Below are 15,683 nucleotides of genomic sequence, written 5' to 3'. Positions count from 1 at the left end.
TTATCCCGACACTGGAGCCAGTGCTCTTACTCGCTGAGCCACCTGGCCGCCCCTTGAAAACCTTCCTATCAGGTGTTTTCAAAGCTGAATGGTCTATAAAACCAAACAGATTTTAAAATGCCATGTCTCCTTTGCTGCTTCTATCTCATGAGATCCCTCAGGTGGATCTGGCTGGGCATTTGCTGTTGCTCAGGTGTGTGTGACTCTCTGTGACTGCATTTGGGTTTTTCTTGGCAGAGATACTGGAATGGTTCTGCCTTTTCCTTCTCCAGCTCATTTTGCTGATGAGGAAACTGAGGCAAAGAGGATTAACTGACTCACCCAAGATCACACAGCTAGTGAGTATCTGAGGCTGGATTTGAACCCAAGAAAATGAGTCTTCCTGACTCTGGGTCCAGCACTATCCACTGTGTCTGGAGTCAGAAAGATCAGAGTTCAAATTTGAGCTCACACACTTACCATGTGATCCTGGGCAAATCACTTAACTCCTACCTAAAAACAGAGAAGGAAAGGGCAAAACACTCCAATATCTTTGCCAGGAAAACTCAATGGACAGTTGGTCCACAGGGTCACAAAGAATCAGATATAACTAATCAACGACTGGGGAAAGTAGGTGGCACAGTGGATAGAGTGAATTCAATTTCCTGACTTCAAAAGCCTGCTTCAGACACATACTAGTTGTGTGACTTTAGGCAAGTCACCTGACCTGCTTGCCTCAGTTTCCTCATCTGTAAAATGAGTTGAAGAAGGAAATGGCAACTCATTCTAGTATCTTTGCCAAGAAAATCCAAAATGAGAGAATTGGTTGGTAGTAACATAAAATAAAAAAGCTGAGGTTAAGACTGAACAACACAAGGAAGTACTTTTAAATGTTAAAGAAATAAAGATCTATGTTTACTTAGGATATCCAATTCATGAGAAGAGAAACTCTAATGTCTTTGGCAATTATCTGAGGCCAGTCCCCATCTCTCCTTTCTTTTTCTATGCAAACAATCACAAAACTTTCCTGGAAAGGATAAAAATGGCACCAATATCTGAACAATGAACAAGTCTGAAGAGATGCTTAGTTACGTACTCTAATTTGGTTTTTCAGTTGTTCGGCCTCCTGCCGTAACTGGTCAAGCTCACTCATTTTCTGATCTTAAAGATTTGCTTTGTGGACACCTCCAAGATTCACAGATCTGAAAAAGAAACATGGACACAAAGGATTAATGAATATAAATACTGAATGGCTTACCAAAGGACAACAAATGTTTTGACAAGGCTGAGTACAATTCAACACTTTGACAGTCTTGGCTTCATAACCAGCCTGTGTATGTTCGTGCAAATACATGCTATGCCACTGCTCATGAACAAGCTATAAAAGAGTAACTTAATTAATGTTCTTATAGATTTAAAAATGTGGTTATGACTATACAATACTTTCTTTTCAAAATTATTTTTATTTTACTTAAGAATATTTTCTGGATTTGTATTGCTGAACTTGTGGTAGCTGGTTGACTAGCTTTAAAATGTTCCTGATTTCACTGGCATGAATAATTGTTTGTCACCTCAAACCCATCAGATTATTCAAAGGTTGCTGTGGCCAAAAAAAAAAAAATTTAATTGTCTCATGGCCAATCTTTTAGTAATGAGTTTCTCTGCAAGTAGCTAAACTAGTGTTCAGATGACAGCTTGTTGCCAAGCTCAGACATGAAGCTTGGAAGAATTTGCCAGAGTTTACAATCCCTGGGAACAATTACTGAAAATCCAGAGATGGTGAGACATCAGAGAAGCACATTAGAAGAGGGCAATGGGTTAAATAGAGAAAAAATAATGAACTCGAGAAAAGCATTTACATGAAGTGATTGAACTCTGATATACATGCATTTAAATAAAACTGAAAGTAACAAGAAAACTACTTAGGATAATGTTCATTGGATAACATATAAACACATATATGGGTATTTATTACAGAGAAACACACTTACATATGTACTTGTCTCCCCACTGAAACATCAGCTCCTTGTGAAAAGCCTGACTGTCTCACACTGTTTACTTGTATCCTAATACTACACCTGGCACACAGTAGGCACTGACTGACAGCCCTTTTTCATGTCTTGAAATCTTGCACAGTGTGTGGGAATAAAAACTGAGTTGTCATGAGAAATTTGGTGGAGTACCATTACTTATTGGAAAACTCAACTTTCTGGAATGTCATCAAGAAATGAAGACAGCAATCAGTTTTGGAATCAAGAAGGATGTCCTGCCTTCCCCACTCCCCTCCAAAAAAAAAAAAAAGAAAGGAAGAAAGAAGACCTCCTAGCAGCCAAAACAGACATGGGATTGGACTAGATGTCTTGAAGACTTTCCAACACCAATCACAAGTCCAAGAAGTGAAGCTTTTACCCCTTTCACACAGGTGAACCTCTCATCCCCTCTGCTTAAATTCCTATTAACTTCACTGCCTGGCATATAATAGGTTCTTAAGTGAAACTAAACCAAACCTCCTTATTTTAATTCTGGCATCTGAGGTCCTCTACAATCTGGTTTCTCTTACATTTCTAGTCCTGTTCCCATTCATATAATACACTACAGCTGAACTGGACTAGTAACTATTTCCTAGCTCCATTCTCTCCCATGCATTTGCACATATGCCCCTTCCCAGGACCCAGCTTTGAATCCTGGCTCTGCTTATTGTCTTTGATTTTGATAAACTAGGTAAGGCTTGTTTTTCATTTCTGTAGAATGAAAGGGCTGAATGAGATGACTTCTAATCTGAAGTTCCTTTCAATCCCAAGTCTGTGACTCCATGAGATGTAACTGTTGAAATCCTTCCCACCCTTCAGTCCAGATATCACTAGCTTCACCGAGCTTTCCAGTTAGAAGCCATTCCTCTTATCCCCAGCCCCATACTCATGTCTCTTTTTGACTTCTGCATACTATCATTTTCTGCCTGGTATAGACATTCTTTTTTTCCTCCTAGTTTGTAAGCGCCTCAAGGGCAGGACCTATTTTTACCATGTACTCAGGGTTTAGGATTTTTACATAAGAGAATTTTAAAGTTCTTTTCTGAGTGCAGGACTGTGGCATGGGGATGAGGACACTTAGAGAGTTCCCAGGTCTTTTAAAGCCAGCTAAAGACATTTTACTGGATACATTCTTTTTCTCCTTACCATGCCCAATTATTCAAGAATATTCAAATGACTGTCAATATTTCTTCCATCGAGAAGAATTCTTAAAAAAAAAAAGGGGGGGGGAATGTAACATCAAGCTTTTGGCATTTTCTGTCTTCTCAGTTTAATCACAGATACAAGTGAAATGATTCAGTAAGTTACCAGGGAACAATAAGTTCTTGAGCCACACAACCTAAATATTTTGTTGCTAGCAATCAGAGCACTTTATACTGTACAGAATGACCTGTTTCTGAGGCTTCATTCATCTTGACATCAGGAGAGTACTAGCCCCTCCTCCATGGAGCTATCCCCTCTCTTGGTTTCAAGGACACTGTGCTCTCTCAGTTCTGTCCTAACTTCTCTAACTCTGTTGGTTCCTCTTCCTGACTTATTAATGGCTACTTCCAAGAAAAGAGTGAGCAAAGCAGCCCATGACCAAAGAGATCTACACCAGTAATATATGGTAAACTAGCAAACCTAACATAAATTGGCAAATCTGGCCTCATCAGTATCACAGAGACCAAGGGGACTAAAACTACAATTAGAATATGGCCCTGCATAGTTATTCTATATACAAAAGAGAACCTTAGAGGTAAAAGGAAGGATGAGGATATGAGGATGGTGAAGTAGCATTGTCTATCGAGAAGACATATTTGTGAGAAGAAATTTAGAACAAGAATAGAAAACATGAGTAAAGATTAGGAGAGGCAGAAACAGAATGAATATTGTCATTATAGTTGACTACAGACCACCTGGACAGAAAGAGGAAATAGATGAAAAATTTGGGAAATCACAAGCTTAGCACAGAGGCTTGATATGAATGACTGGGACCTTCAATGCTGTGAAGGTAGGTCTTACAATATGTGATAAGGAAGAAAAAAGATGAGTATATGTATGACATATGACATATATACTCTAGATTTTGGAAGACTATAGGAGAGGGAGCTAGACCACCTTTGAGAAATCGCACAGTTCTCCAAATGGATCCAAGCTTCTCTTTGAATAAAAGGCATATTTTAAAATGAGAAGTCTTCTGGTGACATTATGGCTGCAAATCAAGGAATATTAATTTAGAAAAAAATGAATTTGAAGCTGAGGCACATGGGTGAACAAGGAACAGTCAGCTGCAATATAACAAAAGATGAATGATACAAGAGAAGCAATGTGGAGGATGGCATGAATGAAACGAGACTGGAAAAGGTAAGCCAGTCCATAGTGAGGATAAACTGGGGTCCACCCTATGTTAACAGACCTAGGAAAAGTCCCCTTGGATGCAGGGGGGATCTCACCTGACCTCTTGGAACCTCATTTCCCTCATATGGACAATGGGAACAATACTGGCAGTATGTTTTTTGGTGGAATGGGAGACTGGTGAAAATGTTTTTGAAATCAATATAATAAACAATCATAAAAAGGATTTATCTGCTCAAAATATTCACAATAAGATATACTTGTAATGGTGGGGGAAAAAAAGCAAACTTAGATGCCTAGTAAGAGAACAGCTGAATAAATTATAATTTATCAATGAGACATAACAATACAGAAAAACAGTAAATAAATACAAAGCTTACAAGAAAGTGTTGAAGGGTCTACTGGGAATGTGGCTAAGTGGCTTTGAAGTAAAGCTGAACTACATGTGCACTGACTACAACAATCTCTCCAAAAATAAAATCAAAGGCAGTGGAAAATTCAGACAGACCTAGAAAGCTACACTGGGGGTGCAGGGAGAAGAAAAAGAAACATCACTATTTTGCTATATTGTTTTATCAGTAACATGCTAAGGGTTTTATGTAAGATTTTATTATTTGTTTTTGTTAACTGTTACTAAGTTTATAATAAAAAAATTCTACAGTGCCTATTCTCAATCTCATATAGCAATACCAAGAACTGATACAAAAATCATGTTTTAGGAAAAGATAAGAAGCTTGGTTTTGGACAAGGTGAGTTTGATGCATCAGTGGGAACTCCAGGAATGAGATAAAAGCACTTTATAACCTTCAACAGAACCGAGTACAATAGAGATGTCAGCCATTATCTCTATGGGCTTCTAGCCTCACTTAGTGTTTTTCATTATCTTTCATGTACAGTGGCCTAGTCCTGTCAATTCTCCCCAATTCCTACTGCCCACATGCTAGTACAGGCCCCCATTAAGACTCATTTGGATTATTCCAGAACCTCCTCTGCTCTCACTCCCTTCCAATCTATTCCCACAGATACCACTATGAGATTTACCTTCCTTATGCACATAGCCGGCTGCATCTATCTTACACATAACAGGATTCCACACAAAACTTTCAGTAGCTCTACTACCCACCAAATAAAATGAAAGTCATTATTATTAATAACTCAATAGCTGTAAAGGTTTGCAAAGCACTTTTTCAAAACAACCACACAGGGCAGGTAGTACAAGTATTATTATACACATTTTACAGATAAGAAACAAACTCTGAAAGGTTACCTCAATCAAGTCAACAGGTGTAAAGCCTGCTTTTATTAAGGGCCAAGAAAGACGCTAAGTCCCAGGACACAAAGAAAAACAAAAACAGCTTCTGCCTTCAAGAAGCTCCTAGTCCAACAGGGGAGGCAACAAGGTACAAAATCCTAGAAGGAAGGCACCAATGACTAGTAATAGGAACCGAGAAAGGTGTCTTGCAGAAGTTAAACTTTCAGCTCAGATGAAGGAAGACAGGAAGTGGAGATGACAGAAAATTCCATACACTGGGGCAGGCAGGAAAATAAAGTGTCTAGAGTCACAAGACAATAGAGTGAGGTATAAGAAGACTGGGAAAGTCAGAAAGGTCTGGTAATGAAGAGCTTTAAGGAATGATATTTTTGGTTGTACAAAAGGGAACCACTGCAGTTTAGTGAATAAGGGTGGATGAAGATGACAAGATCTGTCTATGGTCATATACCTGATAAAGTCTATGCAATACAATACTGCCTTTCTCGCCTCAGACTAATGTTCAAGATGCTGCACAATCTGTTCCCATCTTAAATTTCCAGTCTTATTTCACAGTATTTACTGTACACCCTGTTTCCCCAATCTTGTCCTTGCTCACACTGTCTCATATACCTAGAAGCCCTCTCCATCTACCCTTTCCAAACCTGTGCCCATTGAAATTGTTTTGTAAAACTCAGCTCCGATGGCCTTCTTCAATGAAGCATTCCTTGATCTTCCTAGTCAGTGATCTTCTCCTCCTTACTCAAACAAAGTGTAAAGAAGTACCTCTTATGCACTTGTTTTAGCTTTTGTAAGACCTGGGTATGTGCCACAATCTCCTACCAGACAGTAAGCTTCATAAAAGCTGGGCCTTAGGCTTTATTCAATCTTTGTATCTCCCTGTGCACCTGGCAGAGCACTAGATGTCCATGAAGTCCAAAGTGCTTATGCGCCAAACCTTGAGTCTGTGGTTGTGCAACAAATATGAATGGAATAAGCAAGAGTGTGATCGTTTTTTTTTTTTTGAGGGCAATTGGGGTTAAGTAACTTGCCCAAGTTACACGGCTAGTTTTTGTGTGTGGGTGTTAAGTGTCTGAGGCCAGAACTGAACTCCGGTCCTCCTGACTCCAGGCCTGGCACTTTATTCACTGTGCCACCTAGCCGCCCCAAGAGTGTGACTGTTAATGGAAAAAGCATGGAAAGGTGGCTACTGATGGTATAGTCTATTTAAGAAGGTATCTTCAAACTTAAAGGAACCACAGTTCTAAATATGACCTCTTGTGAATAGTTTTAATCCCTAGCATAATAAAACTAATCATCATCCATCTTACTGCATGAGACTAAAGGTCTATGAATTATGAAACACCACCTATTCTTTATAATCATCTATTTGAACTTCATAAACTTCAACAACACAAATTTAATAGGATTTTTCATATGGTAAGAGAAGCTCCACTTCAGGAGCTACTTTTCTCTTTCTGTTCAAAGTCTAGAGATGGAAAACAACATTTTGCTTGCATGCTAGAGGATTAATAAGAGCAATCCACATGTAAGCATCTAATAAATGCAATGTGACATCACAGCTCATCAATGGAGCCTCAAAAACTTCCTGACCATTGCAGAATGGCTTTTAAATCACAAAAAGAATATGACAGGGGCAGCTAGGTGGCGCAGGGAGTAAGAGCGCCCGCCCCAGAGGCGGGAGGACCCAGGATGGTTCTGGCCTCAGATACTTAACACCTACACAAAATAACTGGCCGTGTAACCTTGGGCAAGTTACTTAATCCCAATTGCTTTAAAAAAAAAAAAGAACATGACACTGAGTTAAGACTATTGCCTTTTTCTTCTATCAATTAATGGGGGGGGGGGTTTCGACAGTGAGGAAGAATCTATTGCCAGTCTTTTTTTGTTTCTTTGAAATTCAGAAGTATGAGCTCACTCTGCTTTGTGCTAAAGGATATACCCTCAAATGAAAATCAAACCAAACCAAACCAAACCAAACCAAACCAAACCAAACCAAACCAGGACTATGCTTTCCATTGTCACAGTGCTTACCAAAGAGGTTAAAGCATAAAATGTAATAGTTTTATCTTCAGGAATGATGGTGTTGGGAATAATTCTAATCAGGATTATTTTAAGGTCAGGGATAATCTTTTAAAAAGACATATGTGTGCCTGGATGGTTAGCTGAGTTGATTAGAGTATGACTGTAATGAGGCCAAGGTCACAGGTTTTATCAGCCTCCTAGGCAGATAATTTTTGGGGCTATAAGACTGCACCTCTAACTCTGATCAACCCTGTTTCTGGGCCGAGGCAAAGGTACTCACAGAGCAGCCTGATTGCTGGGGTAGTCTGTCACTACCCCAAAAACTAATGTAATGTCAGTATTATATTGAAAGTCAGGTTTTCACATTCATATGAAGGGCAGCACACAACCACAAAATGGAATTCAGTAAGAAATTGCCATGACCATTTACAGTTCCCATAAGCTATCACTCACCCTCCATGTTCAATCAGGAGCCAAGATCCACAGGGTCTTTGGCATTCATTCAACTCACGCAGTCACCACCTTTCCTCACCTCTTGCCTAGACTACTACACTACTGACCTTTCCAATCTATCCTCCACCCAGCTACCAAATGGTTTTCCCAAAGCACAGATCTCAAGTGTAATTTGGGAATACTAAGACCTGATCTAGAAGCCTGGCTTTACTATTTATCTTTCTGGGCCTCAATTTTCTCACCTCTAAAATAAAATAAGGGAGTTTAGACTAGATGATCTCTATTAAAGGTCCCATTCAGATCCAGAAGAATAATTCTATAAACTATGTCATTCCCCAACTCAAAACCTTTCAGTGGTCTCTTCCTGTCTCTAAGATAAAATAGAAAATCCCTAAATTGGCATTTAAAGCTTTCCTACCTACCCTTCCAGTCTTGTCTGATAAGACTTTCCCCTTTACTATACTCTCTATTCCAGTTGACTTGGTTTGCTCACGGTCCACTCTCAATCTTTGGTTCTTTCACATCTGGAAAGCCCTGGGTGCTCTCTCCTCAGCTGCCTTGTAGAGTCCCTACGGTACCTCAAGGCACACCTGGGCTGTCATCCTCCTATTCTGCCCCTGTTAAGATACTCTGTACTATGTGTGTGCATGTGTGTATGCGTGTGCACGCACTTGCACCTCTTCATCAGAATACAAACTTCTGGAAGACAGAGAATACTCTTTTTCTTCGCATCCTCATTGCCTCACATGTAGAAGGCACTTAAAGCTTAACAAATGTTTGTTGTATCAGATTCAAAGGGTTTGCTTCTTCTATGATTGTACCTTGAAGGAACTTATATTGTAATGATGGTGGGAAGGCTATCATCCACCAAGATTTCCTTTAACTATGATGTTTAAAACCCCCCCAAAACAACTGCATCAATCCACACTTCCAACTTACAGAAAACTGGCAAGATTAGTATTTTCTATTCCCATAACAAAATGATTTAGCTTAGATGAATAGTTTCATATAGAAAAACAACTGTTTTGAAATTTGGAAATATAGCTAAATTATTTAAGCACAGGTACTCAATAAATAGCAATTTATGATACTTTCACAATGCCCCCAAACAAGCAAACCAACCTCCAAAGCTCTTACAAGCCCTCAGGTGAAGATAACATGATACCACGAACTACAACTATGAATAAATTCACCTCGCCCTTAGGAGCAGAGAAGGCCATGTATACAGACTTAGATTTTACTCACTTTCAGTCTGTTCTATTTCGCATCACCATCCCTTGTCCTCCAAAGCCTTAGGAAAGCTGTACTATCACGTTTATGTAGATGTCAATTTCTTCTCTCTTCCAGTTCCAATGTCATTGTTAAGCTCTAAGAGTGATGAATCAGCGCACTTAGACGTTCCAATCCACTAAGACAGATTCTGCTGAGAGTCTTAAATAGTCTGCTCTCCTCTCTGACCCATATTTATCATCATGTTTCATTTATCCTTGCTTCCAAGAGATTTTCCATTAGAAACTTCATTCAGCGGTCGATCAGCCACGGGAAGGAATGCTTTGCCTCTCCTTGGGCTGTGGTGATCGTCATCGTTATAGCCCAAAATAAGTGGCCGGAGAACTACCTCCGTAAGCCGTATTAGTGTTCATTGTAGCAAAGCTCCAGATAGGACCAAGGGGAAACCCCTCATGGAGCTGCAGCCAGAGCGAGCACCTCCACCCCTCACTAGCTGTGTGGGATCTTCTGGTTTTCAGGATCTATGAAGTGGAACTAGTGGAACCAGATGATTTCCAAGGTTCCTTCCAGATCCAAGTGCTATGATCCTATCCTTTCCTCAGCCACTCCACAGGAAATCCAGACTTTTCTGTAGTTCTTTTATTGTTCTAACAAGCAACATTTTCTCTCAGAACCACCCTCCTCTCTCCAACAGCAGTCATGACCATCATAGCTATTATCTCTCACTTCGTCTCCTGAAATAGCTCCTGACTGGCCGTCCAATTCATGCCATTACAATCTATTCTCCACCTTGCTGCCAAAGTGATTTCTAAAAATGCAAAGCATACAATAATCATGTCATACCCTCTACTCAATATTCTCCAATGGCTCCTTATTACCCTTGGGATTGAATACAATTCCTGAGTTTGGCACAGAATGCTCTTCAACAACCTAGCCTCACCCTATCTTCACACATAGCAGAACCCAGTCCCTCTGGCCTTCATTCTATTCCTTACATATAGTCCCCTACCTGGAATGCACTGTCATCTCCCCTCTGACACAAAATCCCCATTTTCCTTCAAGACTCAACTCAATCAAGCACCTCCTTCTACAAGAAATGTGCACTGAACTCACCAGCTGCTAAGGGCTTTCCCTTCAGACCATCCTGTACCCATTTTATACCTATCTCTACAACTACCACCTGCTGTGCTTCCTATCTAGATGGTAGCTCCTCAAGGGGAGGGACTATTCCTACTATTCTACTTTGTCTGCACCCTTAGCACTGAACAGAAGTGCCTGGAATATGAGGAGGCATTAAATAAATGCCTGCTGTGTGATATTCCCAGGAGGTATTCTAGTGCTATTCACAAAATATGGTGTCCTAATTCTACATTATAAATGACTAGAATTATACCTGCCAAAACAGGCACAGTAACTATTTGAACATAAACATAAGGCACTTTTTTTTTTTTTGCTTTTTGGAGGGGGAAGGCAGGGCAATTGAGGTTAAGTGACTTGCCCAAGGTCACATGGCTAGTGTGTGTGTGTGTGTGTGTGTGTGTGTGTGTGTGTGTGTTGTGTCTGAGGCCGGATTTGCACTCAGGTCCTCCCGACTCCAGGGCTGGTGCTGTACTCACTGAGCCACTTAGCCGCCCCATAAGACACTTTTTATATGAATAAACTCAGATCTAAATACATGAAGTAATATTGTTCATGGGTAGGTAAAGTCAATATAACCTTTAAAATAACAATTTTTACCTAACTAATCCATTTATTCAATGCCATCCCAATTAAATTACTAAAACATTATTTTACTGAGTTAGAAAAATAATAACAAAGTTCACCTGGAAGAACAAAAGGTCAGGAACGTCAAAGAAACCAGGGGAAAAAGATGTAAAGGAAGGAGAATCAGCAGTATGAGACATTAAACAATATTATGAGGTAAGAGCATTGCTCAAGTGTAGAAAGAAGAATTTCAATTATTTTAAATGAAAATTTCCTTGTATAAATAAAATCTATGTAGCCAAGAATAGAAGGAATGCAGAAAATTTGGGGAAAAACTTTCATTCAATTTCTCAGATAGGATGTAATTGGGTTGGAATATTGCTGTGGTATAGGAAATGATGAGCTGGTTGATTTAGAAAAACATGGAAAGATTTGGACTTACAAAGGAAGATGCTATCCACCCTCAGAGAAACAGATGATAGGAGGAAATAAACATAGTACAGTCTTGTAGATGTGCATGTTTATAGATATCTATATATGTGTGCATATACATATATGTATAGGTATGTGTATATATATATGTACACTTAATTGTAGCCTTTTTCAGGGTGGTGATGGGAGGAAAGAAGAAAAAAATTAAGTAAAAAATATTGCACAGCAGAAAACAAAAGAAAACTAACAAATAAGCAAAGAAAAGCTGGGCAGCTGTGAAAACATGTAGTATTTATTATGTAGGTTTAACTGAAATGGAAATTTACTGTTTTATACTGAATCTCTTCTTATGGTCTGCTATGTGCATGGCAATGGCTTTTTTTCCTCTTCTCATTTTTCATTTAAGTTTAAAATTTTTTCAAAAAAGCCAAAATTAATGAAAAAAAATAAAGCAAAAAATGTAAGTTAATCAAAACAAGGACAACTAAAACAACAGCCAAAAGAACAGAAATGGAATACAAAGAAAACAATAACTTAATATTTACAGTGAGCCAAAATAATATAACCGATTAATTTCCTTAGTTTGTTTTTATATTATAAACAAAAATTATAAATTATATGAATAACATTTATTAGCAAAATCTTAACCTCGCTAGAAAAGTGATCTCAAAGCAGGAACATTTGAAAATGATGTGTCATTTCAATAAATTTACCTCTCAATTAATTTCGGCAGGAATTCCCTATACCTAGAAGATAGCTAACATACAAACTTGATACTTACTGACCCAATAGATCGATAGGAATGGATCGTTCTCTTCTGCCAGTTCTCATTGCCCATTCCTCACTGTTTTAAAAGGTGGCATTCTGAGAACATTGACCAGAGCTAAAGATATCAGTCAGATCGGTCAACAGGACTTTTTTCCAGATAATTTAAGGATGGAACAGATTGTTTTGGTCACTCTGCTGTTAGGCTCTAATGCAGGGGTTCATAACCTTTTTTATGTCATGGACCCCTGTGGCAGGGCAAGGCTTAAGGACCTCTTCTCAGAATGTTTTTAAATGCATAAAATACATAGGATTAGAAAGGAAAATTATATCAAAATACATTTATAAAAAGTTTTTTTTTTTAAACCCATAACAAAAACAAATGCGCAGGCCTTAAGTTAAGAACTTTTGATCTTCAGCCAGGTCAGAAATAAATGGGGATGCGGACCCACACACACAAAATTCTCAGGATATACTTTTTTCCTATTAACTAATGAATGCTCTTATTCTTAAAAACAACAATCAGATTTTTTACACATTTAAGAGACCAAGTGCCAGGTAGCGGTAAAAGTGGAGTAAACTCCCAAATAGTTAAACTTTTAATACTATTTATAAGATCATATATTTTAATAATACTAAAGACATTTTAAAATAGTCTACTGATGAGAACTATTATATCACTATTTCTGAAGTGTTATTTATGTTTACTTTAAGAAGTTTTCTGTGTTAATATACACCACCTATCCTATGATTATTTTGACTTTGATGTGAGCCTACAGTTTACTTTAGTTCAATAATATTTCAAAGGCTTGTGTGCTTTTAAAAATGAGAACACACACACACACATGCACACACAGAAATAAAATCCAGTAAATTACCTGATGGACACCAGAACTGAAATTTTATTTACATTTAAGATCTCCAAGTATAAGTCACTTATAACAACTATGGTTAGATAATTAACATTTAACCTACTCAATTTTATAAACACAAGGGCCTTTAAAAAAAAAAAACAACAACTAACATTTGTATATTGGTTGTCCTGAAGTTTTTGTAGCTCATAAACTTATCTGAACTTAAATTCCTGTGCCAGATAGAAAAGGGTCTTTTATGATATGTAAAAGAATAAATATTTGTTACTCAGGTTTTGTTTTTTGTTTAAATCTGCTAATATTAGTAGAAAAGTTATCCTGTGAATTTTGCTGCCTTAGATATGGGCCTATAAAATGGCACTCATACACTCTTCACAAATAAAGAGTACTCATCTGAACGGCTAGGTGGTATGTGTTGGCAGTCTGAATATAAATGTAGAAACAATTTCGCTTTAAGGCAAGCCAAACTTGAATTAGCATACTAGCTACAAGTTTATAAGCCTACCATGAATTTTAATATTAGAAACAAAGATTCCTCATAAGCCTTTAAAAAAATTGCACATCAATGTCACACTTACTCAGTTTCCCTTGAACCTGGTAGTAGGTCTCAAAACAGATTTCTTATGAATAAAGAACTCAACAGCTTCTTCAACAGGCTCAAATGAAATGGTTGCCAACAGATTGAATATACTAATTGGGTCTCTGCCTCAAGTCTAAATCCTCTTAATCTTGTTGACCAAGAAAAAAAAATCTTGTCATTAATTCTTACTTTGAAAGACATCCAAATGTAAGCCTGGTGGGGGCAGATTGTACTTCAATGACCTGAACTTCTAATTGCTTTCTTAAAAAGCTAAGTTCAGTGCAAGTTAGAAATATATGATTACATTACTCATTGTTTTAAATGGGCAACACTTAAACCACCAAAATGATATTTAAACAATGGCTCTTCTATTAGAAAAGGGAAGCAATACAGTATACAATTGAAAGAACAGATGAGAGTGTAAAGATCAAAGTTCTAAATGCTAGCCCTAACAATTACTAGTCATGATACAAGTCATTTTCTCTGCATCTTGTGCATGCTCAAAAATACTGAGTTGGCTTAGCCTGTGTCTCTGAGTTTTAAATGTCCGCGATTCAATCAAACTATGAGAAATCTGAGATCCTTAGATTGTTTCTAGAGGGCCACATGTGGTGTCGAGGCTGCAGGTTCCCTACCCCTGTTATCTAAACTGTTTCTTCCAGGTTCCTGAAAATCTGCTGGGTAATCTTTCTGAACCTCTCATACTAGCAAAAAGTGCAAGGAGAGAGGGCAGTCCATCTTGGCTTCCTACTCTAAGGCTGCATAGAGTGAGTTGTTGATGTCCTTTTGGTCGGGGGCTGCATTAGGCACTCTCCTGCAAGGTTTTGCTATTACTTCTGCACAGTCTGAGGTGGTTCTGGTAGAGGAATGGAAAAGGGACACAGGTGTGTTTGTGGAGTTGTCTACCAGCTGCCTTTCTGGCTGCCATTCACCTACAAAGAAGCTTCCACAAGCCTATGTTCCCTTAGTGACATGGGCACCGGGCCTCCTAGTCTGTCCTGCTTTGTCAAGGTTAACACATGTACAGATAGCAGTAGAAATCACTTTCCCAATGTCTCATCCAAACACTGACCTGTCTTAAACATCTGCTGTGGCTCTCCCCAGCTCCTTCCCCTGGCTGTTTCCTCTCAGTCCCCAAACTCATCTTTTCTACCCCATGTCCTCACCTTGGTGGGTCATCTCCTATCCTTCTTCAGTTTACCGTATTACCTATGACCCAGTTTCTTCCTCTTATTATCCAACTTTGTAGTCTCCCTCTCTCCCTTTTAAAATTTTTTTTATTTTTTCCAATTATATGGTTCCTTTTGCCTGCTTCTCCATCCACTAATTTCCATCTTATTTATCCTCCATCTCCTACCTTTTTATCACATACCTCTACTTCAATTCCTCCAGGCCTCTGCCCAACTTCTCTTCAGCTTGAAGGATACATGCCCCTAACTTCTTTACTCATTCAACCTGAATAGTACTCACTCTGTTGGCTGATTCATTCTATTACCGTGCTATGCAAGAAGAATAGCTTCCTTCTGGTAATATGTCTCCCATGATGGGCTCAATCCAGACTTCCTTGGGAGCAAAATATCTTGTGTATTGTAGTATGAACCTAAATTCACCTCCTGTAGGAAGTCTTCTTTGGGTAACATGTGAATATATCAAGCACCAGTGATTTCATCAAGTATGGGCTCACACTCCAGCTGTAACTCAGTAGATAAATGCCAGCAGGTTGCTTGAGGTGCTGTTTAGGGTTACAGAGAGGCCCACGGTGGAATGTGACCTGAAGTTAAGACCTCTGTCCTACTACTCAAGCCAGCACTCTCTCACTGACATGTGCTGCATTTCCTGTGTTTATCTATCTCTCTACTGGTGAAACCAATAAGCATCCACTCATCCCTCTGAAGCAGGGGATACTGTATGTGACAATGCACCTCAGGTAACGGGGGAGAGGTTTCAGTTACTGTTCTGACAAGGTCATTTCAGTGACTATCTTTGTTCTCTGCTAAAGTTGTCTC

General features: G+C 38.7%; 1 protein-coding gene across 1 annotated transcript in view; it reads right to left on the bottom strand.

Annotated features, from left to right (window-relative positions):
* GNB1 (G protein subunit beta 1) overlaps positions 1 to 15,683 on the bottom strand; it is a 116,476-nt gene that overhangs the window by 34,418 nt on the left and 66,375 nt on the right. Inside the window, exon 3 of the mRNA XM_069079621.1 lies at positions 1,076 to 1,181. Coding sequence (XP_068935722.1) covers positions 1,076 to 1,132 — 57 coding nt within the window. The 5' untranslated portion in view covers positions 1,133 to 1,181. The remainder of the gene's footprint in view (positions 1 to 1,075; positions 1,182 to 15,683) is intronic.

This window comes from Petaurus breviceps, unplaced genomic scaffold (genome assembly GCF_028583685.1).
Source record: "Petaurus breviceps papuanus isolate PSGF00001 unplaced genomic scaffold, PetGlider_PUasm1.0 91041, whole genome shotgun sequence".
NCBI classification, from domain to species: domain Eukaryota; kingdom Metazoa; phylum Chordata; class Mammalia; order Diprotodontia; family Petauridae; genus Petaurus; species Petaurus breviceps.
The sequence above is the reverse complement of the archived record's forward strand: the minus strand, read 5'-3'. Positions and strand labels throughout refer to the sequence as shown.